The sequence below is a fragment of the Thermobia domestica genome, chromosome 14, assembly GCF_964235325.1.
Source record: "Thermobia domestica chromosome 14, izTheDome1.hap1.1, whole genome shotgun sequence".
In the NCBI taxonomy this organism is placed as follows: Eukaryota; Metazoa; Arthropoda; class Insecta; order Zygentoma; family Lepismatidae; genus Thermobia; species Thermobia domestica.
The window spans coordinates 54,337,022-54,364,988 of record NC_137467.1 but is presented as its reverse complement, the minus strand read 5'-3'; the positions used below and the strand labels follow the sequence as shown (position 1 = coordinate 54,364,988).

Sequence of the window (27,967 nt, the reverse complement as noted above, 5' to 3'; positions counted from 1 at the left end):
GAGGTGGGGATGCAAGATCAAAAATATCAGAGATGGAAAATGAACCGATTCTTGTAGAAACACTGCGGACAGGTTTCTATTTTTAACATAGATTCTTGGTGCCTCAACCGGTTCAAAAGCGGGTCAGAACCGGTTCTTTTTCCATCCCTGAAAAATAGCATGTAACACTAAAGATCAGATGTACCTTTATTTTTCCATATGAACCACGTAGATTGATACATTTGTCATACCGGTCTATAAGCTTCAAAAAACTGTTCCAGGAAGTATTCAGGGCTCTGCATAAGGAAGAAGCGTCGAACGGCTTCTGTGACTCCAGCATTGCTTCGAAAGCGCCTGCCACCGAGAGTCTTCTTCAAACCCGGAAGTAGATGGAAGTTACTGGGTGTTAAATCAGGACTGTATAGCGGATGGACAAGATGTTCCCAGCCAAGAGTTGCAATGTGGTTTTGCGTTGCCGTCGCTGAGTGTGGTCTCGCATTGTCATCCAACAACAGAACGCCAGATATGAGAAGGCAAGGCTGCTTGTTCCGAATCGCCTCCTTCAATTTCGACAGGGTGTGACAATACCGCGCTGCAGTGATTGTTCCAACCTCCAAAAAGTCCAGCAACAACACTCTTTCGGCGTCCCGAAACATTGTGAGTAACACTTTCCCTGCAGAGGGCCTTGTTTTTAACTTCTTACGAACAGGTGATGCATCGATGGAGTGGAAACATCCGTCGTCTTCGATTTGGGCGTTAAATGGTGAACCCATGTTTCATACCCCGTCACAATTCGGAGCAGAAAGTTATTGCCATCATGATGGTAACGCACAAGATGTTCCAGGCTGACGCCCATGCGTTGTTTCATATGGTTCGAGGTTAGTTGTCGAGGCGTGCTGACACTTTCCAATAGCCACGCATGCCGTAGATGATCGTAGTCTTCGCTTTGCGCAAGTGCTGCGACAGCGCGCGGGCCAACAATACCCACTTGTGTCTAGGTGTGTTGCGCGTGCAACGAATGTCTTCTTTTCCCCATTGTTGTTCACTTTCCTGGGGAAAACGAGAGAGGAAATTTATTATATATATATATAATGTAATATGTAATATGTGGCTTGAGTCTAAAAAGGCCAATGCCAATTTTTGGCAAAAATGAGATGTTCTCCACATTTAAACGGCTATAAATGAATATTTTCTTGTGCAAGAAAAGCAAATGTTAATATGAATGGTGTATATATATTCCAAACAATTTCGTGTTGACATTAGCTCTTCTTGCACAAAAAAATCCATTTCTAGACGTTACAATTGAAGAGTATCTCTCTTTTTGCCAAAAAGTGACATTGGCCCCAAGCCATATATATATAAACAATCCTATGTATAAATACACTATTCAAGAAGTGCTTTGTACATGAAAAGGTCTCTCTTTAAAGAGAATAATATCACCTTCATTTACCCTTAGAGAAAATATTTCATTTCATTCTAACTGGACAAACAAGTTTGTTATTAAAAACAGTTTTCTTCTAATATTTGAACAAAATGACAAAATATAACATTTAATATAACGCTAAGCAATAAAGAAAAGATGCTTCATTTCAGAAATATATATATATATTAAAAACAACATAGAACCTTTATTGAGCGCGTAAGTAGTGAAGAAATTGCACTTCATATCTTCTTTCTTCTTCTTTTTTTTTTCTAAAAAGAAAAAAGACATATGACTAGCGTCAAATTACTTTCACTTTCAAATCAATAGAAATGAACATTACAAAATGGTGAAAATCATAATTTGTAGACAGGTTCAGGAGTTTTGTTGCTTGTAATTAACACTTATGAATCGACAAAAAAAAAAAAAAAAGTTTCGTTTCACAATGTGAAATTACGGTAAACTTCTGAACTGCGGGAATTTAATATTGAGGCTGATTTTTATCACTTCCAGTTTTATTAGAAAAATAACGGAGCAGATAGAGAAAACTTATTATTGAGATGCTGAATTGATTCAAAAAGGATTTTTTTTTTTAAAAAAAAAAGTTTCTTGTTATATTTTAAATACGAGGGATCATCAAAGAAAGGCTACAAAGGATGAGACTTTTAATATGATCTTGAAGCTTTGCTGGCATCTACTATTAATCCAATGTTCTCGGAATTGATGAGACTTTTATATTATTCACTGTAACTTAAGAGTCTTCATCCCGGCGAAATTAAAATACCGCTAATTTTACAGTAATTATGTGATATCTTCAAATAGATAAAAGATAATCGAAATGTGGAACAAGAGCGCCCTAGACAGTATTATTTTACATGAGAAACTGTTATCACGACTCGCTTATCTACTTTCGATTTCGAGCCGTTTTAAAAATCGGCATTTATTTTCGCGTTTCTAAATGGCTGCAAACGAAAAGCCACTAGGTGACTTGTGATAACGGTACCTCATGCAAAATAATATTGTCTAGGGCGCTCTTGTTCCATATTTCGATTATCTTTTATCTATTTGAAGATATCACATAATTACTGTAAAATTAGCGGTATTTTAATTTAGGCGGAAAGAAGACTTAACGAAAATTTATTAGTAGATTGATAACATGTCTGTCTTGGTGCAGGTTTGTAGAGTTCGGACTCTGATCATATATGCCCGAGAAGAAGACGTTTAAAATGATGACTCGTCTGGAAAAATGGTCAAAACTACAAGTGAGATCAGTGGTGAGGTTCCTGTAGGCCAAAAACTCTACACTTGTTGACATTTATAAGAAAATTGTAAAAGCGTATAGGTAAAGCTAAATTTCAAAGCAACATGTAGGGAAGTGACGTCGTGACTTCAAAGAAAGACGAACCAATATTGTTAATGACAACCCTGGACACAGCTGAAGACTCAATAATTCAAGCACTGACGTTACGTTTGGAATGACTAAAGCATCCCTTCTACTGCCCTGACCTAGCTCCAGTGACTTTCACCTTTTTCTTGTTCTAAAGCGAAAAAAAATGGCTGGCCATCATTGTCTGGCATGTGATTGTCAAAACCGCTGTCTCACAGTGGCTACGAGAATTTGACGCAGATTTCTATGCAAATGGTATAGAAACTTTATTTGCCGTTGTGATAAGCGGTTGAACAAAAACTGTCATCCCTCATAAGTCATAATGGGCTTTGTAATCCTTTTTCGATCATCCCTCATATTTGCTATAGAACTATGGAGATTAATACTGAAACCGGAAACAGTATAAAATATCTATCACTTCCGGTTTTAATTGAGAGATACACCAGGTGAATACATTTTCTTTTCTGGAGACTCAATCAATTCCGAGATAACAGTTTTCGCAATGTTTTACTGATTTCGTTCTATAGCACTCAACGTTAAGACCGGAAGTGATTACTTTTATAGCACTTCCGGTTTGAAAGAAAGTTAACGGCTGAGATGGAACTTGGGTTGCTGATTCGATTCCAAAAGATGCTTCTCAACTGTTACCATTTTCTGCTCTGATACATGTTGACACAGACAGACCGTATCGGACGAACGGGCAGACCAACAGACGGACATATCCTTTATAAAAGACTTCCAGCACTGATGCTTAGCATAGCTTGAATATCTAAGAATAAAGAGTTAAATAAATGACAGAATGTTTCTACAGGAGTAGCATTCCTAAATGCGAGAAATAACAAGAATTTTGCTAGACAAAAACTGCAGGGTGCGACGGAAATAACTAATTAGTCTAGGCTCTGTCCATAAGTGCTGTAGAAAAGTCGGGGATGACAGCAGATCTCTTCAGAACCTGTTAGAGGGTGATCAATTAATGAAAAAAATCGAAGGTAACACTTCCGCAACCGGGGCCTTCATTGTGAAATTCAATATTCAAAATGGCGCCCGCGCGCAAGTACCAAATTATATTTGAACTGAAATATCTTCTCACAGAAACAAATTAGAAACTTCGTTTTCGAACCAAATTAAAGATAATTGATAGTAGAAGTAAGAAAACTAAGTATATTGTTTACATATTGCCGCCATATTTAAAAATAACGGTTATTTGGGACAAAAATTAGTTTTTCTCGTTTCTCTTTTTTCATTTCCTGACAAATAACTATGAAGTTATTAAAATATGAAAACGCAGCCCAAACTAATTAAAGGAGCATAACCTTAGATTTCTATCGTTACCAATATCTTTACTAGATCTTAAAAAATAACGAAGCTATTTAAATTTAAGTGGCGCAGGGTGTAGCGTTTCTTGGACTGTTTAATAAATTACCGGAATAACACTCACTACGCGCAAAACTTTCAAAGCTATTACTTTTCAACAAATTAAAATAGTCCATTCATTTTATCGATAAATTAAAGGTAATAGGTTGCTGTGTCGTAGGAAATGAAATAATACTATTATTGCATTTGTCAAATATTATTATTAACATGTTTGTTCGTATAATGTGTAGCTAATGTTGCAGACTAATGTGGACAGTGGAATAATAAAAATCCATAGTTGGCACCAATATCCTAGACAATGACTATAGAAAACCTATTTGGCATCTCCCCATCCCAAGACACCTCTTCCTCTGCATCCGTATTAGACGTAAATGCATGCATCATTTGCCAGAATCATGACAACTCTTCAGGTAAAACAATGTCGTCTTTCCGAGGGAGAGAAGATGTTATAGCTGCAGCTGAAATTCGCAAGGATGGTGTTCTGAAAAGACTTAAGGATCTTCAGCAAGGTGCAGAATTTGTTTATCATTGTAATGACGCATTCTATATGTTTTAAACAAGAATGTGTTGTTACGGAAGAAAAAGAAAAAAGAACGTAGTGAAACTGAGGAGCTGGATCAACGTTCAGTATAATCTCAATCTGAGCCAATGGCAAAGAAAATGAGAGTAGATATTCCAGTTCGATAATCACCATCTTCAAACAAGAAAGCAAGAAATGTTTTATGTGTAGTATGTGGGAAAGAGAAACACAATGGAATTAAACAAAAGTACAAAATATGTTGATCAAATCGTGCAACTACATTTTTATCCGCAACCATGTTCTTTAAAGATGATGAATTTACGAGAACTTGTGACTTGGAGGATGAATTCCCTGTTTTCGGTGCAGATCTCTATTATCATAAGGCCTCTATTGGGCACTATCTTCTGAAGTTCAATAAATATTCTCAGAAATCAGATAGCACAACTACAGAGTCCAAGAAAACTAATAAAAGTGGAGTGCTTAATAAAGTGCTGACAATTATCGAGAAACTATTAGATGAGGGTGTGGATTGACATTGTCGGAAATTCGAGACTTCATTAATGGAAACAGTGAACTGAATTTTAATAACAACGAAGTTATTAAACTTTGGAGGAAAAGTAAGGTTTTCGAAGCCTTCGAAAATAAATAAACCGATTCTAGTTTCATCTCATTATTTAATGCCAAAGAAGTAACTGACAAACTGAGATCGGTTAACATACGAGTGCAGCGAAAGAAGTACGAACGGCTCTCCTTCACACAGATTTCGGTAGTGAAAGAGAATTTGGGGACAATCAGCAACTTCATAAGTCCTGGCCAACAACTAGAATTCCTCAACCTCTTTGGGATTTCCTTGCAGAAGTGCTACAAGTGGTCAAGCTGAACATCATATCTGGGACGCAAGCGAAGATCTACATATCACTGACGAAGACAGTGAAAATGATCTTGAAGAATTTTCCGACCAACAAAATCTAAATTTTCAGAATCTATTGAAGTCAATCTTCCAGACTTTATTCTTTAATATATATCGTCGTAGGAAAGCAACCTCCACGCATTTGATGGTGGCACATTCAATTCATGAGGAATGAAAAATCAGACAACTGATCTCAACTATGAAAAAATTAGGTGTGTCAGTTGGTTATAAAGATATCATGCAAGCAGGAATCAACCTTGCACAATATACACTAAAGACCTGTTCCTCCACCTTGTCTTTTTCAAGCCACTTGCAGGGTGATAGTTTCACGGTAAGAGCTATGAACAATTTCGACCTTGAAGAGGCTACTCTGTCAGGAATCCGTGATAGCCACGATACAGTCATGATGTTTTTTCCGGCAAATGCCAACAAAAGTCCCATCGAAACCGAAATTGTCGAAGTCGGTATTAGCAAGACCTCCAGTCATCTTCGATCCTTGCTTCCATCTCAGCAATTGAAGAAATAAGAAAGAAAGGTACAACCTATATCGATTCAAAACACGCTGACAATTTCTCCCGAACTGTATGGTTTAAGCATCGATAATCTGCGTCAGAAGGAGTTTACTCAAGACATAATGCATGCTACATACGAGCTAGAAACTAAAGAATCCACTCTGATGCGGGGTACTGTGAATGCGATAATAACGGATTCAGATGTTTCTAAGAAACAACTTTGCTTTCTTCCAGTACTGCCGTATCCTGTAATAGTGTACACACAGCAATGAAAAAAACTTCCAGAGCTTACTTATACACTTAAACCAATCTTCAATGCCTGTAATATGTGACGAAGGGATATCACATTGCTGCCGAAATTTCACTTAGGAGCAATGAATTTTCAAATATTATCCTCATGCTAGGATCATTACACATGACCTTGTCTTCACAGGAAAGTACATATCTGGTATTGGTTTGGAGTCCCTTTTCATAGAAAATTTTTGGGTCCAAAGTAACCGAGAGTATTCTAAAGGGAACTATCTACGGTAGGGCAGTGAGAGATATGTTTATGATTGCAGATGTGTTTATGCTAAAGGGAAGGCTTTCCTGGAAGAAAGTGAATATTATACGTCTGTCTTCCAGCAGTTCGTTGACACTATGACTATTATGAAAGAAAGACAAGCTTAACGTGCTCTTATCAGTTCATGGAGTTGGGCATTAATTCAGGTCAAATACCGAAGCTTTGCAGAACTTTTCAGAGAAACTCAGCTCAATCTCAGAGCAGTGCCGCTGCCTTGAACAGTTTTTACATCTTTTATTCTGCTGAAAATCCTTATAAGAGCTGACCGAGAAGGATACTGGCCGCTGCATCTGTATATTGTACAGCAGTTGCTTCCGGTATTCATGGCATTCAATTGAATCAATTTCCTGTGGTGCGCGTCCCTCTATCTCGAAAAAATTAGAAATTTGGAGACTCAACACCCGGAAATAAATGCTCAGTTCATGAATGGTCACTTCGTAGTCGGAAGAACGAACAATGTATTTAGCGCAGTTGGTGCTGATATGATACTTGAACAGATTATAAATAGATCTAAGAAATCATCGGAAGGAATTATGGGTCAGACGCGCAGAAAGAATTATATTACGGAGTGAGAACTGTCGTACCACAAAGTTCTTTCGACACATCAAATCTTCAGTCAGATTCTTGGTATATCACAAACAGACCATGAGTTCCTAAGTAATGTACTTGATGAAGTTCGTAACTCTGTTAACAGAATGGTAGAATTTTATGGAGTGCAGGGAAATCCCGTACAAAGTTCACAGTCCTGTGAAGTTGTACCATTTCATGTCGCATGAAGTTGTACCAGATTATAATGCAGAAGAAATCCTGAATTACCATAAAGCTTATGTGGCATTCCGAAACGGGCAATTTTTGTACAAAACAACTCCGTTGTCGAAGACCATTCACAGACGAAAACTTCCACTGTTTCGTCAAGCAAATAAAGTAGTCTACTTGTCTACTTTGCAAAAGTTGTTGGAACCGTCTGAGTACGTTTTCGAAGGACATTCATCAATGAATACAGCAATTATTGCTGATGTTATGAACCAACTTCGTAAAACTCAAGTGAAAGGTTTACAAACATTTGCTGATCTGTTTGATTTATTCTTCAGGAGCTTCAGCAATGGTTAAACACGCACCCGCAAGGATTTTATGTAACTATCTAATCACCTCGGTTAAAAATGTGGAAAGACAGCAAAGGGTAACTGCCTCACCTATACTACTAACTAATCTGTCATGTACACATTCCTACCGGGGCAAATTGAAAGATTTTGGGCTTTCTCGGAAAACAAAATTCAAATTCAAGATGTCTTAAAAGACTACTTCTGCACAAAAGCAAAGTTTATCGTCTTTGAAATGTATCTGAGTGAATTACTGCTTGAAAATGGTGCAACTCCTGCTACATCTGTCACTGCCTCTTCAATTGTTCCAAAAATTACATGAGTGTTTCATGTTGGGTGTCTGTAATTTTACATTATGCTCTGAAAAGAAACGTGTAAATATTCTCTAAGCCACAGCTAAAGTCATATATTCGTAAAATTCTTGAAAGTGTAGAAAACTTAGTTAAATATTACTAGCTCTCACAAGCACATGATATTACCATCAAATTAAAATAAATTCTCATGACATCAAAGTCTGCAAAATAAAAAATATAATAATTACATTAGCTACATATTATATGAACAAACATGTTAATAATAATATTTGACAAATGCAATAATAGTATTATTTCATTTCCTACGACACAGCAACCTATTACCTTTAATATATCGATAAAATGAATGGACTATTTAAATTTGTTGAAAAATAATAGCTTTGAAAGTTTTGCGCGTAGTGAGTGTTATTAAACAGTCCAAAAAACGCTACACCTTGCGCCACTTAAATTTCAATAGCTCCGTCATTTTTTAAGATCTAGTAAAGATATTGGTAACGATAGAAATCTAAGGTTATGCTCCTTTAATTACTTTGGGCTGCGTTTTCATATTTTAATAACTTCATAGTTATTTGTCAGGAAATGAAAAAAGAGAAACGAGAAAAACTAATTTTTGTCCCAAATAACCGTTATTTTTAAATATGGCGGCAACATGTAAACAATATACTTAGTTTTCTTACTTCTACTATCAATTATCTTTAATTTGGTTCGAAAACGAAGTTTCTAACTTGTTTCTGTGAGAAGATATTTCAGTTCAAATATAATTTGGTACTTGCGCGCGGGCGCCATTTTGAATATTGAATTTCACAATGAAGGCCCCGGTTGCGGAAGTGTTACCTTCGATTTTTTTCATTAATTGATCACCCTCTAACAGGTTCTGAAGAGATCTGCTGTCATCCCCGACTTTTCTACAGCTCTTATGGACAGAGCCTGGATTAAATAGAAAACATACGCATACAGAAAAAGTATATCTGTCTCTGTGGTTTGTGTGGGCATACAAGATGGCTTATGCGTTCTCATTGTTATATGTCCGTTCCAATTTTTTTCTCTTACTAGGGATGTACTTGAACCTTACCCCACAAAATGGGGTGATGTATATATTTCTTGAAAACTTGGGTCAAGGTAAGATCAAAATCGGTTACCAAAATTGGGGAGATCTCGTGCATTCCGCTTGGGGGCAGTACTTTACTTATTTTTATTAAAATCTTTAATCGTATTCATAAAGTCCGTTCCAATCCCGAAAAATCTGAAATTGTGAGACAGATATGAAAACAGAAAAACATGTCCTTCATCATTTCAAAAGTACAACACATCAAAGTAAAATAAATTGTCCCAGGGTCCCATTCAAAATTTTTAAATGGGAAGGGGTAGAAATTACATATCGTATGAAAGTTGGTGTTAAATGAAAGAAGATAAATCAAGTCTCGACTCTCTACAATAAGCCTGTGCAAAATAGTGATGGATCGAAATATCAACTCAATCTTCTTTGATGTATACGTGTGTTGTATGCGTCAGCTATATGTTATATACGTCGATCTGTACCATCTCTCCACTGGGTTGTTTGTTCTCTGAATTTGACCATTGTAGTTCCTTATTTCTCTTGTAATGTTTGGATTGTTCATCTATTGTTCAATGAAATAATCGATGAACTCTTCGATTTTCTGGCCAGATGGGCAGTTCTTCATGACGATAAGCCAATTTTCATCAATCCTGCTTGATAATTTAAATGCTAATGCACTATACATATGAACATGATGGCGTACATCTCCACTCTGGAGGTATTCTTCGACGAGGTTTTATACTCTACACTGTAAATCAAAAAGGTGTAACTTTACACCAAAAAGGTGACAGCATTTAGGTTCCACCTCAAGGTGTAAGTGAAGGGTGTAAAATTTCCACCGGCTGATTTGTTACACCCCAAAGGTGTACAGTATCGAGTTCGCACAACTACACCCACGTGGTGTAAGGTTGCACCCAAAAGTGTTAACTAACACTTGTAAGGTGCTACCTAACACTTATAAGTGTAACGAACCTGCAAATTTTGCCGCCAAACTATCACCCCTTGGGTGTAAACAAACACCTTTGAGGAGTAACTTCACTGCCTTCACTTACACCCTTAGGTAGAACCTAAATGCTGCCACCTTTGAGGTGTAATTGACAAGTTGGAAGGTGTAACTGAAGAGGAAGGTGTAACATTACACCTTAGGGTGAAACAATTTTTTCTTGTTTCACCCTAGTTACACCTTAGGGTGTAAATGCTTCCACGCGAAAGGTGTAATGGGATGTGCTCCCACCGAAGGTGTAAGATATCACCTTTCAGGTGCTCCCCCTTCGTACAGGTGAATGCTGGTTGCATAACGTTACCTGCAATGTATTGTGTTTATCTGTATATTGCTTTACATGCAGTGCACATGATAAGGCGTGGAGGCCGGTAGTCTCTAAAAATTGCGTTCAATTGGCAGATTTAATCAAGAGTAGCATGCATGAAAGCTTATGCAAATTTTCAGGTCGAACTACTGACTACATCATTTCTCATGATGGGCTGTTTTCACTTTGTCTTTACTTGTTGGTGTGTTTTTCCTCAAACACGAAGAAGAAAACAAAATTTGAAGCACTAGTCCATCATGCGAAATCATGTAGCCAGCAGGTACATATAAAAAGTTGCATAACCTTTCACGTATACTACTCTTGATCAAATCCGCCAATTGCACCCAATTTTTTAGAGACTACAGGCCTCCACGCCTTATCGTGTGCACTGCATGTAAAGCAATATACAAATCAACACAGTACACTGCAGGTAACGTTATGCAAATAGCACATACCTGCGGGAAGGGGAAGCACCTGAAAGGTGATATCTTACACCTTCGGTGGGAACATATTACATTACACTTTGACAAAGTCTTGATTACAAGTGAAAATACATATAATGAACGTACATCATTTACTATTCTACAAGTTGTACACTTTTAACAAAATCAAGAAAAAATTTTGTTATACATAAAGTTATTTCGTTTATTTCACTTAACTAAACATTACATTTACATACATGGAATACAAACTATAGAAGAAATATATTAGTAACCTACAAGGAAATATGACAGGATTCCCACTTTTGTGGCGACCGGAAATTTTCTGCCTTTTCCTTGTCACAATTTACAAGTTTTCAGGTGTATACAGGGTGTTACATTAATACGTATACAAAAAATGAATGTTAGATACTGGATGTGAAAACAAGCAAAATAATAATAATAATAATAATAATAATAATTAAAAACTGTTCTTGAACTTTGAACAAAATCTACGTTTCAGAGATATATGCTTATAAAAGGGTGGGAAATGAATTTTAGAGGCCTATATTTCAAATATCATCCAACATAGAAAGAAGTGCAGCTTAACAAATCACTTACAAAATCATAAATGTTTTATTTTGAAAATACGTTTCAAAACTGTGCGATGCGTGCGCAAGGGATTCCCCAGAGCTATGATGAACCAATGAAATTTACTGTTGGTTCGTCAAGCTCTTTCCTTGGGCACGTACCGCACAATTTCGAAACATCCATTTCTTAAACAGAACAGGTTAAAATTCAGGTAAAATAGTACTTACATTGCAAACAAATTGCCGAAGCTATCGAGAAATTCTTTGAACTTTATAAATATAGATGGTGCACACAGAACGGAAAACAAAATGGCGGTCATGGCGAGGTCCCCCCCAAAAAAAGATATATATATATATGCCTTCTTAAGTGATTTAATAAGCCACACTTTCTACGCTGGATAAATAGTACTTCAAATAAATAGTACTATTTATCCGTGACCTTCCTGACATTTGGTAGAATAGTCCCTGACTTTCATGGCAAGTGTTGGATAACGATACATAAATAAGGAATAAATAACGGTGAATATTTATATATGAGAACATTTAGAGACAAACAGTAATCAATTGCTCATACTTACATTCCACTTACCACCCATATAAATCTGAGTAACGTTCCATACTGTGATCATTAATGGTTGCTAAGCCGAAATTGGCGTAGCTACAATTAATGTTAGAAAAAATATGTTTTATAAACTTTCCCTGATTTCAAGTCATTTTCCCTGACTTTCCTGGCCACTAGGAACCTGCATAAATATTAACTTATGAAGGTTTTTAACATTTTTATTATCTCTGACAATTTTAGATTTAGCATTTGTCGTTTTATTAACTACACAGGTTTAAATATATGCTGGAAGATCTTTGCTGAACCAGCTTAATACAGTAAAATTTTCCAGGATGTCTGTCGGCTTTGGAACCTGCTGTTGCATCGAGCATATTCAGCAAAACCCAGCAAGCTTCCATAATAATTCCAGCTTGAATTCTTGATGAAACCAGCAAGGTATTTTAACCTGGTATAGCTTCTATTTTTCCCCGAGGTTACGGAAAACCGACACGGCTTCTTTTATTTCCAAAGAAAGTCTTACGCCGCGCAAATAGTTTGTTCAACCACCGCAATCAAAAGTGATTCCCTTATTTGTTCGATGAAATAAATAAAAGAGACACTAAAAGCTGAAACAGGGCTGCGGCCTTCGAGATTCGAAATATGCACCCCGTGGTCCCGTAGTCCTGAGAAGTTAGCCATCACAGGTTTAAACTCTTTTTAAATAGTTTATACCAAAAACTAGGGCAACAAATAGTGTAAGCTTCAGGCTCACATTTCTCTATATCTGAAAGTCAATCCGTCTACGTTGATTGTATCTAATTTTCGAATTTTAGTCAGAAGATTCCGGATTCGAAACCCGGTGGGCTACAAAATTTCTAAAGTGAAAACTGGGATCAGATGGTATTTAAGCAGTAAGTTCCCTTTCCCCAACCCGCGGTCAAATAAGGGTGTTAAGCCTAAACAAACCAATCGATATCAAACTATATATATCTGCTTGCCTAGATGCTTATTATTTCAGAGAGAAGCCAAAGCTAACTGTGCTTAAATATACAGGGTGGGCATGAAGTCCGCTGCCATCCCGTAAAAGAGATGTCAAAACGAGAATATACGTATTTCTTCATTTCTATACCGTAAAACGTATCGAGGTAACAAAATTTGCCCCAGAGTTCCGCGGATTGTCCCAGGCAAGGTTCAACTATAGAATTTTCAAATGACAAGAGGAGCCATCGTTTGCAAGGTATTGTTAAAAGAGAAAAGATGGAACAATTCCCGGAATCTAAAATCAAAATTAATGCAATGTTAGAGAATTTGAAGAAAAGCTGCGAAGACTACAGGATGAAAGAAAAAGCTACCGCGAAGATAACTGTGGCTATTTTAAAATCAGAGGGAAAATCTCAGAACAACTAACTTGTTTCCAATATCTAAATGCCGCCTCGAGTCTCTACGCTAATCCTGTAGCCAACTGGTGGAAGATCAAAATCTCAACACAGTTTTCGTTAAAGTCTATGGCCAATCCTCTAAATGCGAAACAGTGAAACGGATAGAAAAACAGAAACAAAGTGTATCATCATTAAAAAGGAAAATACAACGCATGGATGTAAGAAGTTTTGCCCCAGCGTCCCCCGTAGGTTTTGAAAGCATTTCAGATTTCTTGGAGTAGCCATATACTTTTTGAATTAAAACAGTGGTGATAGTTTTCCCTAACTCCGTTTTGCATAGAAATGAAATCTTTCAGTTTTACGTACCACGCTTATACCGGTTAGGCTAAAGGAGATGGGACAACTCTGAGAAAACCCACGAGCACGGTGTTTGTCCACCACAAAGTCTACACGGCGCGACCTGGGATCGAACCAGGGACTCCAAGTACCGGAAGTGAACGCATTGCCACTGAGCCACCGCGAACTCATCTATTTTGCATAAAGCATAACGTTGAGACTCGATTCTTATTTCTTATTCTATTAGAGTATTTCAATAACAAAACGGCTTGCATAAGTTTTTTAAAGTATCAAGCTTGAGAAGAACGAAGTTTGTCTTCCACTCTTACCTCAGTGCTCAAAGATACCGGTGATGAAACAATTTGCCACAAATCACGCGGACTCTTCTTACACCAATTCATGAAGAAGATGAGTGCCAATATTAGGTGCCTAAATTCAAGATTAACAACAACAACAACAACAACAAAAAGGCACCCAACCTTTTACAACCATACGAAGCACAGTTTAATACTTAAACTTGAAAAAAAAAAAAATTGGTTGATGACGATTGTCTTTGTCTTTGAATTTCATATGTGGAAAACAATACAGGGCTTTTCAGGTAGAGGAGGGAGAGGTGAGATTTTATTAAAGACGATCTTACGTCTGATATGTTTGAACTATAGTCAAATTGTGCTTATGGGTTAAACTTAGTCCTCTGAAATCAATCGACAAATTAATACGTATTACAGACACAAAGATAACATTAGGTTCCCAAGTTTAAAAATTATATTGTATGTTAAAACAATAAAATTAATTATTTCCATTTGAGACACAGAATCTGAAAGAAATTGTAAATTTATTATGTGTTGAAGCAACTACACTTACCCTTACACTATCCACACTCTGATGTTTTATCAATACTTTTATTCCATATTTACCAAAATGCTGGATTTCAATAATAATCCTAAAAGAAAGATGTACTATAATCAAGTTTCACTAGTCAATCCCGAAAGACAAGCTATCCAATCCCATAGCCTTTTTTTAAAAAATAAAGGAAAATTTCTTCTTCACCTCCTTTTCCCCCAAAGAATTCACATTCATAGAAAAAAATGTAATGAAAATTCGTTAGTTTAACTTCCCACGCTTATGCTCTTTATGATGGAGAAGACAGATGTTTAGCAGGTAAAGGATTCTAAAATTAAGTTTTGGTTCTCACTTGGAATTCAACCCAGAACCACGTACAGCAGAGGCACATGCGCTAGCCGATAGTCCAACGGCGAGGACTTCCACAGTTCTCAAGTGGAAACGTATCTGAATTCTTCCCTGGCTAAAACAAGAGAAAATAATTTGTTAACCGATAAATGTATACTTAAAACAAACTCAAGCATAGTTAGCCTTAAATTGATTTAAACGTACAGTTACAAGATATTATGTAAGTCTCTAAGTTATCAAACACTAAAGCAATCTTTTAGTCATTGATATCGTCGGTGCTGTGTTTTACGGGTTGCTCCTGTTTTATAATGAACTCGAATAAAACGAAATATCTTTTTTTACCCAATCTGCTTTAGATAGTGGTGTAGTTTTGGCGCACCACATTTTGAAAGATTTACAGGTAAAATTTAATACTTTGTATGAAAAGATATATTTATAAGGAACATACTTCTGTAGGCGACAAAATTTTATGCAAAGTAATACAGCTGTAGTTTAGGTTTACAAATGTAGGGGTACTAGTGTACAATCATTACAAGGGTCTTGAGGTGGATAAAATAAGTGAGTGCATATGAGAGATTACTCCATTAAATGTTATTTTCCACTTGCGGTGTATTCTGCACAATGTACAGAAGCAGCATTTTATGTTTGCAAGTGGAACGTTACTAGTATGAAACCATAATAATTGCTATTGAAATTCATATATTTGCCAAAATCCATTTCTTTTTCACTATCTTCGCTTACGCGTATACACACCAGCACTGACGCGCCTGCTCCCTTCGTACACATCCGCGCAGGCACACCAGTTTCACCCTACCCTAACTCGATTACATAGCATTCGTGCTTTTTAGTGACCACCTATCACAGGTTGGTTTATGCTTTTGCATTGTAGTTCTTGTGCTATACATCCGGAAACTGTATTTATAAGCAAATCGAAAAAGAATTGTAATCTTTCAACAATTATTTCTGGTGGCCTCCTTGAATTTTATCTGCGCAAATTGAGATATTTTCATGTCGCCCAGCACAAATCTTTTAGGAAATTGGTGAAAAAATTTTTCAACAATTATTTCGATTGGTGCGTCAAACGTAAACCCGCAAGGTGCTTAATACATGGTAGTATCTCACTTACGTAAGTTTTACGTTGTTCTTAAATTGATAATTTCCTTAATATGTCATCATACACAATAGTTCTGCATTACTACAGGAATGATGAACCATTCCTCCATTTAATAACAACTATATAATTTATGACGTTCTTTATTAAACGCAAACAGATTGGGCTACTTATAACATGTAGGCCTAAACTGCAACCTTTAAAAATAGTTAGATACACTGCAGAGTGAAACTCTTCCCTCCCGGTATTTAGTTTCGTCACCACTGTTTTTATCGACGCAGAAATTCACAGAAAATGATAGAAAAAATACGCATTTCATGTTATACACTAACATACAAGTACGTTGCAGAGCGAGCGTTAGCGAGTGAAGGCGGGTTAGAGCCCCGCAGGATACGTTGTTTTCAGCCTTTATTACAACTCAGTGGGAAGGGGGACCTGTGTTCCAGAACCTTGCCTACTAAACTTGCTACCTGAAATAATAAGCCTACCTGTGGCAATGTTCTACCCAGTGTTACAGATATGTTATTTGGCAGTAATACCAAGCGAAGTCATGTATGAAAGATGTTGGTTTAACAGCAATATAGAACCATCCCATTGTAGTCGTTGTGCTCAAGGTTCAAAGCAGAGAAAAGTGCATCTCGTGTTCCAAGCTTTGCAAATTAAATATAACAACGTCTATTCCAGGGTTTGGGTACAAAACCTCGCGGCGACAACCTCGCGGACCAAAACCTCGCCTGACCAAAACCTCGCCTCCCAAAACCTCGCAGCCCAAAATCTCGCCGGGCCGAAACCTCGCCTGGCCAAAACCTCGCCTCCCAAAACCTCGCGGGACAAAATCTCGCCTGGCCGAAATCCCGCCTGGCCAAAACCTCGCCGCTCAAAACCTCGCGGGACAAAATCTCGCTTGGCCAAAACCTCGCCGCCCAAAACGTCGCGGGGCAAAATCTCGCGGGGCCAAAACCTCGCCTGGCCAAAACCTCGTCTTCCAAAACCTCGCGCCCCTAAAAATCGCCATATCCAAAATTTCGCCTGACCAAAATGGAAATGTTCCAACAGATGATAAGGATGACGGTATAAAAGAGGCTGTTTCAGAAGAAATATGACGGGTATTTGACTAAGTCGCGCGATACCATATGAAAATTCTATTTCTGTATTAGAGGATTTCAATGTGAAGGTAGGGCGACAGGATGTTTTTAAACTGGTTATAGGGAAAGAAAGTCTGCATAAGAAAAATAATGACAACTAACGGGGTTAGTTTCGTGAACTTTGGAACATCCAAAAACTTAAAATTTTAACAAAACCTAATAATATTTATGAAAGTATGAAATAATATATGAGTTTTTACGACGTCCCTTGATTATGTCCTGTAGGTTAAAGGAGACGTAGATGACCAGGATGAAGGAAATGATCGAATAAAGAAAGTGGGAGGAAACGGTAATAACCCGAGAAAGCCCACGCACACGATGTTTTGTATCTTCTTCTTCTTCTTCTTCTTCTTCTTCTTATTATTATTATTATTATTATTATTATTATTATTTGTAATGTGAAATTGCATATTAAGAAACTCATTGGGTAAATTTTAAAGAAAAGTTTCATTCGCGGCGAGGTTTTGCCCACACGATGTTTTGGGTGGCAAGGTTTTGGCAACGCGAGGTTTTGGCAACGCGAGGTTTTGGCCCGGCGAGATTTTGTCCCGCGAGGTTTTGGCCGGCGAGGTTTTGGCCCGGCGAGATTTTGTCCCGCGAGGTTTTGGCAACGCGAGGTTTTGGGCGGCGAGGTTTTGGCCCGGCGAGATTTTGTCCCGCGAGGTTTTGGCCGGCGAGATTTTGGGCGGCGATGTTTCGGCCGCGAGATTTTGTCCGTATCCCCTATTCCAGCTTTGAATGCACCATGCAAGAGTTGTTTCAATATACCGGTAACGTTCTTAAACATTTCTTAACTGGTTACAATCTTAAATAATAAAAATGTTAATCACAATGGTACTAACATTATCAAATGCTATATTTTACCTGTAATGTTGTATTTCTTTCCAAAAGCGCGTATGATACAAAAAAATATGTAATTCAAGTCAGTTTCCGGCACTACGTGAATCAACCTTTCATACTAATTTCTTACACCGCAATCTATTATTTACACTTGTCCTATATTTCGTTTGAAGACCAACGTTAAAAATATTTATATTTGAAAAGAATACTATATTTGCATACCTGACTATAATATATACTTACCAGAGTAATAAAACGACTAATGTGAACTTCCTGATTGAGCAGTTTACACCTCTGCGTAATCGTTTACATACTAGCCTACTAACTTTACACCCTTTTCAAAGGGTGTAAAGTAAAACCTTATGCTTGCCTTACACCTGTATGTGGAACTTGAACACCGAAAGGGTGTATACGTGACACCTAAGGGAGTTTTATTCACAAAAACACCTCATAGGTGCTACATCACACCTAAAAAGGGTACTTTGGGGTGTTTCATTACACCATACAATTTACAGTGTACCATTTCAACCAGAGCATCTGGCGAAGGGTTGAAATACAGACTGAAACACCACACGCAATACGTTGATTCTGTATACTTAAAATCCACTTTCAACAGTCGAGGTTTGTTCTGGCCAGACCACATTTTAAGAAATATAAACAGTTGCGTATATGTTCGTTCTGTTTTATCTGGCAGCAGTGCACATAAGACTTGTATAACCAAAGTATTATCGTGTGCGCTTCCTATATCTGCATATATGGTGTACAAATTGAGAAAAATACTTGCAGCAACTCTTAAAAGTTTCGTCAGAAAACCATTGCTCGCTGTCCCTCGGTGCTGGATTCAAAACCCTCGTAAGCAAAACACATAATTAGTCCGTCTCTTTCCAATGCGTCGTACTGTAAAAAACGAGGTACCATCTTCAAGCTTATTTCAAGATACCAAGGTAACAAAATGCTTATTATATTCATTATTGTTGAGAATGACTTTATTGTTGACATACATTAATTTCTGAAATTACAGCTTTTTACCACCTTAGGCGCAGAATGCCTTGAAAATTGACCTGTAAAAACGATATCAATTTCCGAAAATACTGGAGTGACATCAGCAACACATATTAGTCTGTTTTCAGATTATCCTTTTTATTTTTTTTATTTTAATCTAGTTTAATGTGCTATTATTTTCGTTATTAACTTTATTATTTTTTGTAATTATTTTTCTCGTGTTTGCTCATTTATTGTCCTTTTCCTAGCTTTTCTAGTATTAATTGCAATTGTTAGTATTTAAGCTTCTGTTTGCCTTTTTACTGTTCTTACTTAGTTCACATTTATTCTGTGTCATTCCTCTCCCTATAGTGAAAGCGGTCATCCCTCCCCCTATAGTGTCCACGTGATTGACAGGTGGACCGTCTGAAAATGCACGACACCTGCAGAATGATTAACAGAACCGTGTGAAATTGCTCGATAATCTGCACCGTGTGAAATTGTACCGTGCAAAAATTCACGGAGTCATTAAGTTAGGTACCATCCCATGATTTCCCTGGTATGAATTAGGGAAACACAGGAAATATCTCACTCAGGCCCGAAGAGGCTTTTACACCTTCCAACCGAGTGTCCACAGAGGAAATTGAACTCGGAATCGCTTGCACCAAAGGCGAGAGTGTTAGCGACCAGGCTACCCGGAGTCATTTGTCACTGATACTATTTTATCACATACGTTTCTTGAAATATTTGTCTATTCATACGAAAATGACATTCTTTCTTTTTCTTTCTTTCTTTTTTCTTTTTTTTTCTTTTTTTTTTTTTTTTTTTTTTTTTTTTTGCCAGGAGCAAGCCCAAAAGAAGCTTGAAGGGGATGGAAAGTCTCCAAATGTTCTGGAATTCCGTGAATAGCATCCTTGTTATGACATTTCAGTGTCACATTCATCAGAGTAATCAACTAGTTTCACCTAAAAGCATCTATAAACAGTATTTGTAAAACGAAGCCAATAAGAATGATACACACAGAGGTATTTAATATTAGAGAATATTTTATATAATAAAGAGAAAGGGAGAGATGGCTGGGTGTGTGTGTATGGGTGAAATTCATCCCCTGCGGGACAAATGTTGAATACATACTCACAGTGGGGTATTTAAGGAGGGCTTCCGGGCTGAAGTCCTCTCCCCCGAAATTTTATTTTCTATATTAAAGTAAATGAAATATCTTGTAGAATTTTCACATTTCTAGGAATAAAGTTAGCAAAGCCCCCCCCCCCGCGAAACAAAATCGTAAATACGCCACTAAGTATACTGGTTGTGACAGTGTTTCGTACAGCTCTAAAAACTCCATTAACTGTTGGGTGCCACCTTAACCACTGTTTATTTCACAGACTTCCTCAGTTAAAAATATTTCCACTTGCACCAGGCATGTTATCTATGGTGAAGACAGCAAACAAGTTGAAGGAAACTGACCACTTTCCAGCGGTATACACAATAATATTGACGTTTACATACTTTTTTTTCAATATTATCGTCAATGTTCCCCAACAAATCACGGTATTGATGATTGGATTTTAGAATTTCTAGATGTTCAATATCGCATGTCAATCCGTCAATATCGTGGTGCTTCTTTCGGTAACAATATTTCTCAACAGGCCTGTAGCCAGCCCAAAAGTATAGGGGGGGGGGGCAGTAGAAGTTAGGCTGGCCGGTCCAACCATATTATGGTTCATTTGCAAGCCTGCTGTGAAAATTTTAGGGGGGCAGTAAAAATTTAAGGGGGGCAGCCCCCTAGACCCCCTGGATACGGGCTTATTTCTCAATACTGTTAATAATATGGTACAGTCAGCGACAATAGTTCTCTCCGTTCGATGAAATTAGTTTCGTAGGTAACTTCAGAATGGAAGGACAACTTGAGTATAGTTTTCAGTAAATTAAAAAAGAAAGATATTTTCTATACGTTCTAGCTATACCATCCTTACTCCCAAAATAAATGTTATCAAACGAAAAAAAAACTTTTGTCGCTGACTGTACGTTTAGGGTACCCTTTATAATGTTTTCTTCTTCCTTAGTGATTGTGCATTGTGTGTGTTGATAGTGTGCATTTGCTTTGTGATATCTCTTCAATATTTATGTGCCAGGTTCATGTTTATCGGTGCTTCACTGTTTTTTTCATAAGTGAAAATGGCGTTAAGCATCTTGTGCTCGTTCGTTGATATTGGTGTTTGTTGTACGGGCGATATTGTGATTTAACTCACGAATATTCTGTTCCTTTCTGGTTGAACATAATAGACGCAATATATTACATTAAAAAAAAAAAGACTACTAAAAATATTACCTCACTGGCATAGGTAAAATATGAGCGATATCCACTAAATGTATTACCGCACTGGCATAGATAAAATATGAGCGATATCCATTATTGAAAACAAAAATTAATTTAGAGACGGACTATCTTTTTACATACTTTTATACTTCATTTATATTCATACTAGGTCTTCCTGCTTTCTCTTTTGAGGCGTTTGCACTATCAACATATTAGTTTAATCTATCAGTAATATTGCATGCTATACAATTTCTCCGAAATGATCACTTTGAACCATATCTGATCAAAACTATAAACTATATTTACATTAAAATTTGATCATTGCATTCATTCAGGCCCATGGGAACATTACTGTAGCTCTGTGGTTGGTTGCTTAACTCTAATGCATGGGGTCCTTGGTTCAATTCCCGGCAAAGTCAGTCTGTGGTGGACAACATCGTGTCCGTGAATTTTCTCGGTGTACTCCTGTTTCCTCCCACTTTTCTCATTACACCATTCCTTCCGTCAACATTCACTTGTCTATTATCATCATTTCCCCTACTTAGCCTCAAGGGCATAATCGTGGAATGTTCGACTCAAATATTTCAAAAAATTTCATTTAGATCCATATTTCAATATTTTAGGCCCCCGGGACCCAGCAGGCACGTAGCCAAGGAAGGGGGGTCCGAGGGGTCCAGACCCTCCCTTCGAGACCAGAAATGAAAAAAAAAAATTAAGGAAGGATGAAACAAAATGAAATTAGAAAAAGAAGGATCAGCTTTAAAAATAAACTTCAGGAAGCTTTTGGTTACTCTTTCTTATGAGGAAATTTGTATTACTTGCAATACATGGTTGCGAGGTGAGCGAGATATCCTGGAAGAGTCAGGGAATTTGAAATTTCTAGAAAAGTTGCGGAATTCTCAGAATTTCTGCTACTAGTCAGGGAGATTTCAAGCTTCCGAAAGCATAGTGCCGTTGTGTAACAGCGTGGATATTTTTTTATCATAATGTTTCGTCATCGCATCGTTGGAATATCAAACATGTTATTTAAAAAAAAAAAAAAATCTGCTGTTCCTTTAACCTGTCATTTGAAACATACAGTAGTTGACGGAATAATAAAAACAAAAATATATATGGAAAGAAAGTTCTGTTAACATTTGATTCAACAGAAAAAGGAACGCAGATATTGCAAAATATTTTACAAGACATTATTGAGTATGTACTTTTTAATAATAGTTGAGGTCATAATGAAAGAAAATTGTTATATTTGAATAAACAGAGGAAGGACGTAAATATTGTACAATCTTTTTCAATAATTTTTATTTTACTCGAGATTTCTTCATAGTTTATTAAAATACTTACCAACATATCCTCACAAACCAATATATGTTGATAGTAAAGTAGTAGTTTAGATTGATCGAGCTACTGGGCCTTCAGAATTTCATGTCACTCCCCCTCCCCCCCGTTACGAAATCCTGACTAAACGAACCAATAGATGTTCCAGTAAAATTGTTTAGAATGATCGAGCCCCTGGTGTGATGACCCCCCCCCCTTTACGCAATCCTGGCTACGTGCCTGGGCCCAGGACAATTGTGCGGTCCTCCCTTATTTGTTCAGTTATGTATAAACAGAAACAACACAAAAACTGACAAAAGAGAAAGTATTATAGTATTTTTCTTGGAAACAAGTTCAAAAATACCTGTAATTACACTAGGAAATAAGATTCTGCATGTTTTGGTACTATCGCAAACGCTGATCAAAATTTCAAAATATACCTTCACAGTCAGATAACTTTCTATTCCTAGTATTGTCCTCTAGATGATTCAAGAGTTGGAGAGAACTTTTCATTCTTAGAAATTTGCTGCCCTAGGATCGAGCTCCTCTCTTCTGAGTATAAATACGGTCTTCCATTTTATTTTGTCCCTAACACGCATCTTCATCATGAGACGGACCTACAATAATTTTATATTCTGCATTCCATTTTATATTTAAATACAGATTACATTAATAAATAGTAAAATTATATACTTAAAAAGTTTGTTAGTCAGCTAGCAAAGATGGTGTGGATGAATGAAAACTTGACCCATGACCTACTGAACCATCACGCACCGTGACCCACGACCCACCATGACCTAAAACCCATCATGATCAACTCTGACCCACAACCCATCAAAACCAATCGTCATCAACTCTGACCCATGATTACACGCCTTCTTCTGAACTGAATAAAAAGTGTATACTTGTAATAAAACAAGGCTGTGAAATTATCACTAATCGGAGTTTGAATTTCTACGGTCAATCGCTCAAGCAATACTCGGTTACATTAACGATGGATCTGACCTTTACGATATAAAATGGTAAAGCGTTTTTCATGGGTCATATTACGATGAATTTCAGTTCAATTATCATATATAATTACGTCCTTGATGGATTACAGATACTTTTCAATGGAAATAAAATGAAATCTGAAGTCTCAAATCAAGATAAAATGTGCCAACGCATTAAAAAAATAAATAAAATTCGACTGTCTCCCGTAAGTCAGGTAGTAAGTTGTAATGCTATTATTACAATTGCATGTATCAATATCCAAAAGTGCCTGAAGTTCTTTTTTTCACTTAGATATACATCTCAGGTAAGTAAATAGAAAGAAATGAAAAAAAAGGAAGAAAAAATGGAGACCTTGAAAGTAAAACGTAGATAAATTCACCAATGTACAGAAGACGCTGTCTACAATGCACTAAATGGAGTGGGTCATGGGCAGGGCCGACGAGAGGGTGGGGGAGCAGAGGCTTTTCACCCGGGACACGGACCGTTGAGGGGTCTGGCGAATACAGGAAGTGTTATAACCCTTGTGCTAAAGAGAAAATTGCTACAAATATTTTCCGTATTTTTAAAAACATGTTTATCTCGATATCGTTTAACGTTTATTTATTTATTATGCTTGGTTGGTAGGTTGTTTATTAGTTGTTGATTCTTTTACTATAAATGTGTGCACAAAGTACAGAAAAGGATTCTTTAAATAACTTCGTCTGTCAAAAGAAAAATATTTTCCTTCTGAGAAAAATCTGATCTGAGGGATCTGAAAAAGCTCAAACTGAGTTCCTAAACTCTGTATGACATAAACGGGACTGAAAGTTACCTAAACATGTTTGAGTGTATACTTACGTCATCAAATATGGTTTAAAATACTGACAGCCATCAACTACAGGAACGTTGTCTTGCAAGCGAGAGAAATTACTTTGGATGTTGAAGTTGACAATATCACAAGTTTGCGCGGTGGCTCAGTGGTAGAGCGTTCACCTCCGGTGCTTGGGGTCCCTGGTTGGATCCCAGCTCACGCCATGTGAACTTTGTGGTGGACAAACACCGTGCCCGTGGGTTTTCTCAGGGTTCTCCCATTTCCATCCACTTTCTTCATTGCACCGTTTAATTCATTTCTCATTATCACCGTCTCCTTTAGCCTAACCAGCATAATCGTGGGACGTAAAACTTAAAGATTTCATTTCATTTTTTTTTTTTTTCAATATCACAAGTTTGAGAGAATATCTAATACTAATACGCAGTAAATGGGAAGACATTTAGCAAGTATGTAAACTTGTGAGATCGAGGAACAACTTCAAATTTTCCAGAAAAGCGCATAATCAAGAAACGTTTAGCAGATGAAACTCTTGAAGAACAAGAAAGAAAGAACCCCCGGAGAAATTTTCAGTTAGATGATATACATGATCTAAACATGAAATTCGATTTCTTGTGGAAGTTTCCAACGCTGAGCAATGATGAACTTGAGGGAAAAGTAAAAATGTAGTTAGAACTATACAGCAATGATATATCATTAACGAAATGGTTCATCTACAGGTGATTCAATCTGTCAACTTCAGTGGTGCTCTGACACCATTTCAGTTGCTGAACACAATTCATGATCAAAAACTTGTCAATATTTTTCCGAACGTTAATATTGTTTTTCGTATTTTCTGTACTCTACCAGTGTCTGTGGCGGGCACTGAAATATCATTTAGTGTACTTCCAAGAGTAAAAAATGTCCTTCGGTTATCGGTGACCCAACAAAGATGATCAGACTTTGAAACTCTTATAATGGAGTCTACCTTAGCCCTTCAGCTAAACTTTAGTGATATATTTGCTAGCAGGAAAGCAAGGAAGGCTGTTTTGTAAATTACGAAGTGTAACTCTAGTAATGTAATTAGTATATGCATTTAATGCAATTAGTATAATGTAACTAATAAATATATGAGAGATAGTTTGCCAGTTTTTATACCGAGCCCGATAATAACTCAACCCAGGGGCCCGAGCTGGCTCTCGACGGTTCTAGTCATGGGTTGCAGTGAGTCACGTCCTGTTGAGCCACGACACACTGACCCAAACTATCTCTATCAGCTAGAATAAATATTGTTGAATAAATTCGTCGATTTTTGTTCTACTTCTTTAATATTTATTTTCTCTTTCTTTTCAGGTAAATGATCCCTATACTACATTGATTTTTTTGCATGAAAATATTACCATAAGTTACCGTGAGTATCATATCATATTGATTTTCATTCATCCTTCTTTTAATTCTGAAAAAAATATATTTCTTTGATGTCAATCTAATTAAAGCCTGTGACAAACATCTTGGCATTTCAGCTAAACGAATAAAACGCAAGCTCTGACGCGACGTTGCCGAGTGCTAAGGGGGGTGGCTATGGCTAAGCAGACATACTATAGCGCGATCAGGTGATAGGGGATAGACGTGGATGTGTACAAAATAAACGTGGCAATACCACTGGCCTCTCATTTGCTAGTAGCATTTAAAGGAAACTTGGAGCGCCGCCTTCAAATGCCAAGATGTTTGTCACGCCGTTTAGCTTGGAAATGACATAACACAAGATTTATACACTTTTTAATCCGAGAATGTTGAGGTTTATTCCTTACTTTATGCAATCTAGTGGCCATCAATCTTTGATTTATTTTTATCTATTTCGACCTAGTAGATATGATCTCAAGTTATTATTTTTGGTACAGTTCCAAAGAAATCACTTACAATACTAACCTGTACAGGGTGTATCAGAAAGTACTTTACATCTTAGAAAATTCATATTTGATTTGCACCATCACTTAAAATGTACTCTGATATGCTCTCGTCGAAAGTTGTCAGTACATGTTGCTATAAGCAGATCTAGGAAGGGGCTGAGGACGGCGAAGGATAGTCCGGTTCTCTCAGTGGCACAGGTATAGTAGCCTCAGTCTAAAGACAGCCACTTGCTCACAAAGGGATGCCGCCCTCGTGTGAAATTTCTTTTCATACTGTCCTGTTTGGTTTTTCTCTCCCTTGAAAAGTAACTGACATGTAATAAACTGAACCCAAATTGTTGCCAAATCTTTATCAATGATCCTTTTTCTTTGACACAACCTCTCCCACACACACTGTTAGAGACATGGATGGAAGAGAAGGAGAGGGAGAGAGGCAAAGGAAGGCATTACGTATGGCAACGTTTAGTTTTTTCTTCTTCTGAAAGAAGCACAAACTTTATGACGGCTTCTTTGTGCAAAATTCAAAGTCTCCCGTCTGGCTATCGCCTGGGCGCGCCTTCTTTACCAGCGCTGCAAAAGTCCGGCGAGAGAGAAAACTGAAAATCTTTCACCACCTCTTCCCGCCAACTCAAACGAGTCCGTCCCTGCATGTTGCAATGCTTCCTGTCGTACGTTGTTACAAATACTTTGACTTTTTGCTAATTTACTGGCCTCATTTTCTACAGCACGTGCTTCAGGTGTCCCCAGCGAAGAAATCAGACACTACAGTGTGCGCAAGGCAAGTTGGCTTCTGACAGTTGGGTAGAGCACGTAGAGTATTGGAGGCGATGATGCCAGAGGCTCCGCAACAGAGACAGCAGCTCTGGCGACCAACTTAAGCCGCCTTATGCAGAGTCGTTTTGACGTATGATTAGCGTTACACTAAAGGCTTGACTACTGCAGGAAACATATGTTAGTCAAACTCTTTAGTATGGCACTAATCAAGCGTTAGAAAGACTCTGCATGAGCCCCAAGACATTTAATAAGTCGTCTCAACCACCGGCAACAGCGCGGTCAGTGACCTTCATTGCCTAAAATCAGCGTACAAGAATAATGTTGTGTTTGGTGAACAATCCTCCCTCTCATTTTGTTTACAACATATGCAGCTGTCAGAGGCCACCTTTCAGTAACTCGATAATAAGGTCGAGACAACGAGCTATAGAACGTCCACAATGTGAGAAATAGGCGACCTGGCAACACCTTATGCAGAGATGATATTCTCATGACTGAAGTATGAGCAGTAGTACCATCTTGTTGGAAATATAGATTGCCATGTGCTGTTGTTGCAGTCACAAGGTATATCAGAATTTGCCGGACGAGTAATAATTTTCTTCTGTCATCATCGAAGAAATACAAAGTAATTACGTAGGTGGCAACAGAACATTCAATACTAACATATTTCCATCATCCAGAAGATATTTCAAGTTTACATGGATTTTTGTCTCAATATTAGAAGTCTTGTATATTTATAGTTATGTGATGAGGAAACCTGACAAAACATATTTTGTAAACTACTCAACAATACAAATTAGGTTCCAAATTATCCAGCAGAACGTGGTTCACTAAAATAATGTTGAGTCGCCACTACTAACTCAGAGCACTGTAATTTTACAGATCTTTCATAGCTCG

The 27,967-nt window shown here is 37.4% G+C and overlaps 1 protein-coding gene across 1 annotated transcript in view; it reads left to right on the top strand.

Annotated features, from left to right (window-relative positions):
- The window catches only part of LOC145670602 (pyrokinin-1 receptor-like), a 598,788-nt gene extending 572,250 nt beyond the window's left edge, over positions 1–26,538 (top strand). Inside the window, exon 2 of the mRNA XM_081739395.1 lies at positions 25,743–26,538. Within this exon, the coding sequence (XP_081595521.1) occupies positions 25,743–25,750 (8 nt within the window). The 3' untranslated portion in view covers positions 25,751–26,538. The remainder of the gene's footprint in view (positions 1–25,742) is intronic.
- Positions 26,539–27,967: the final 1,429 nt, after the last annotated feature.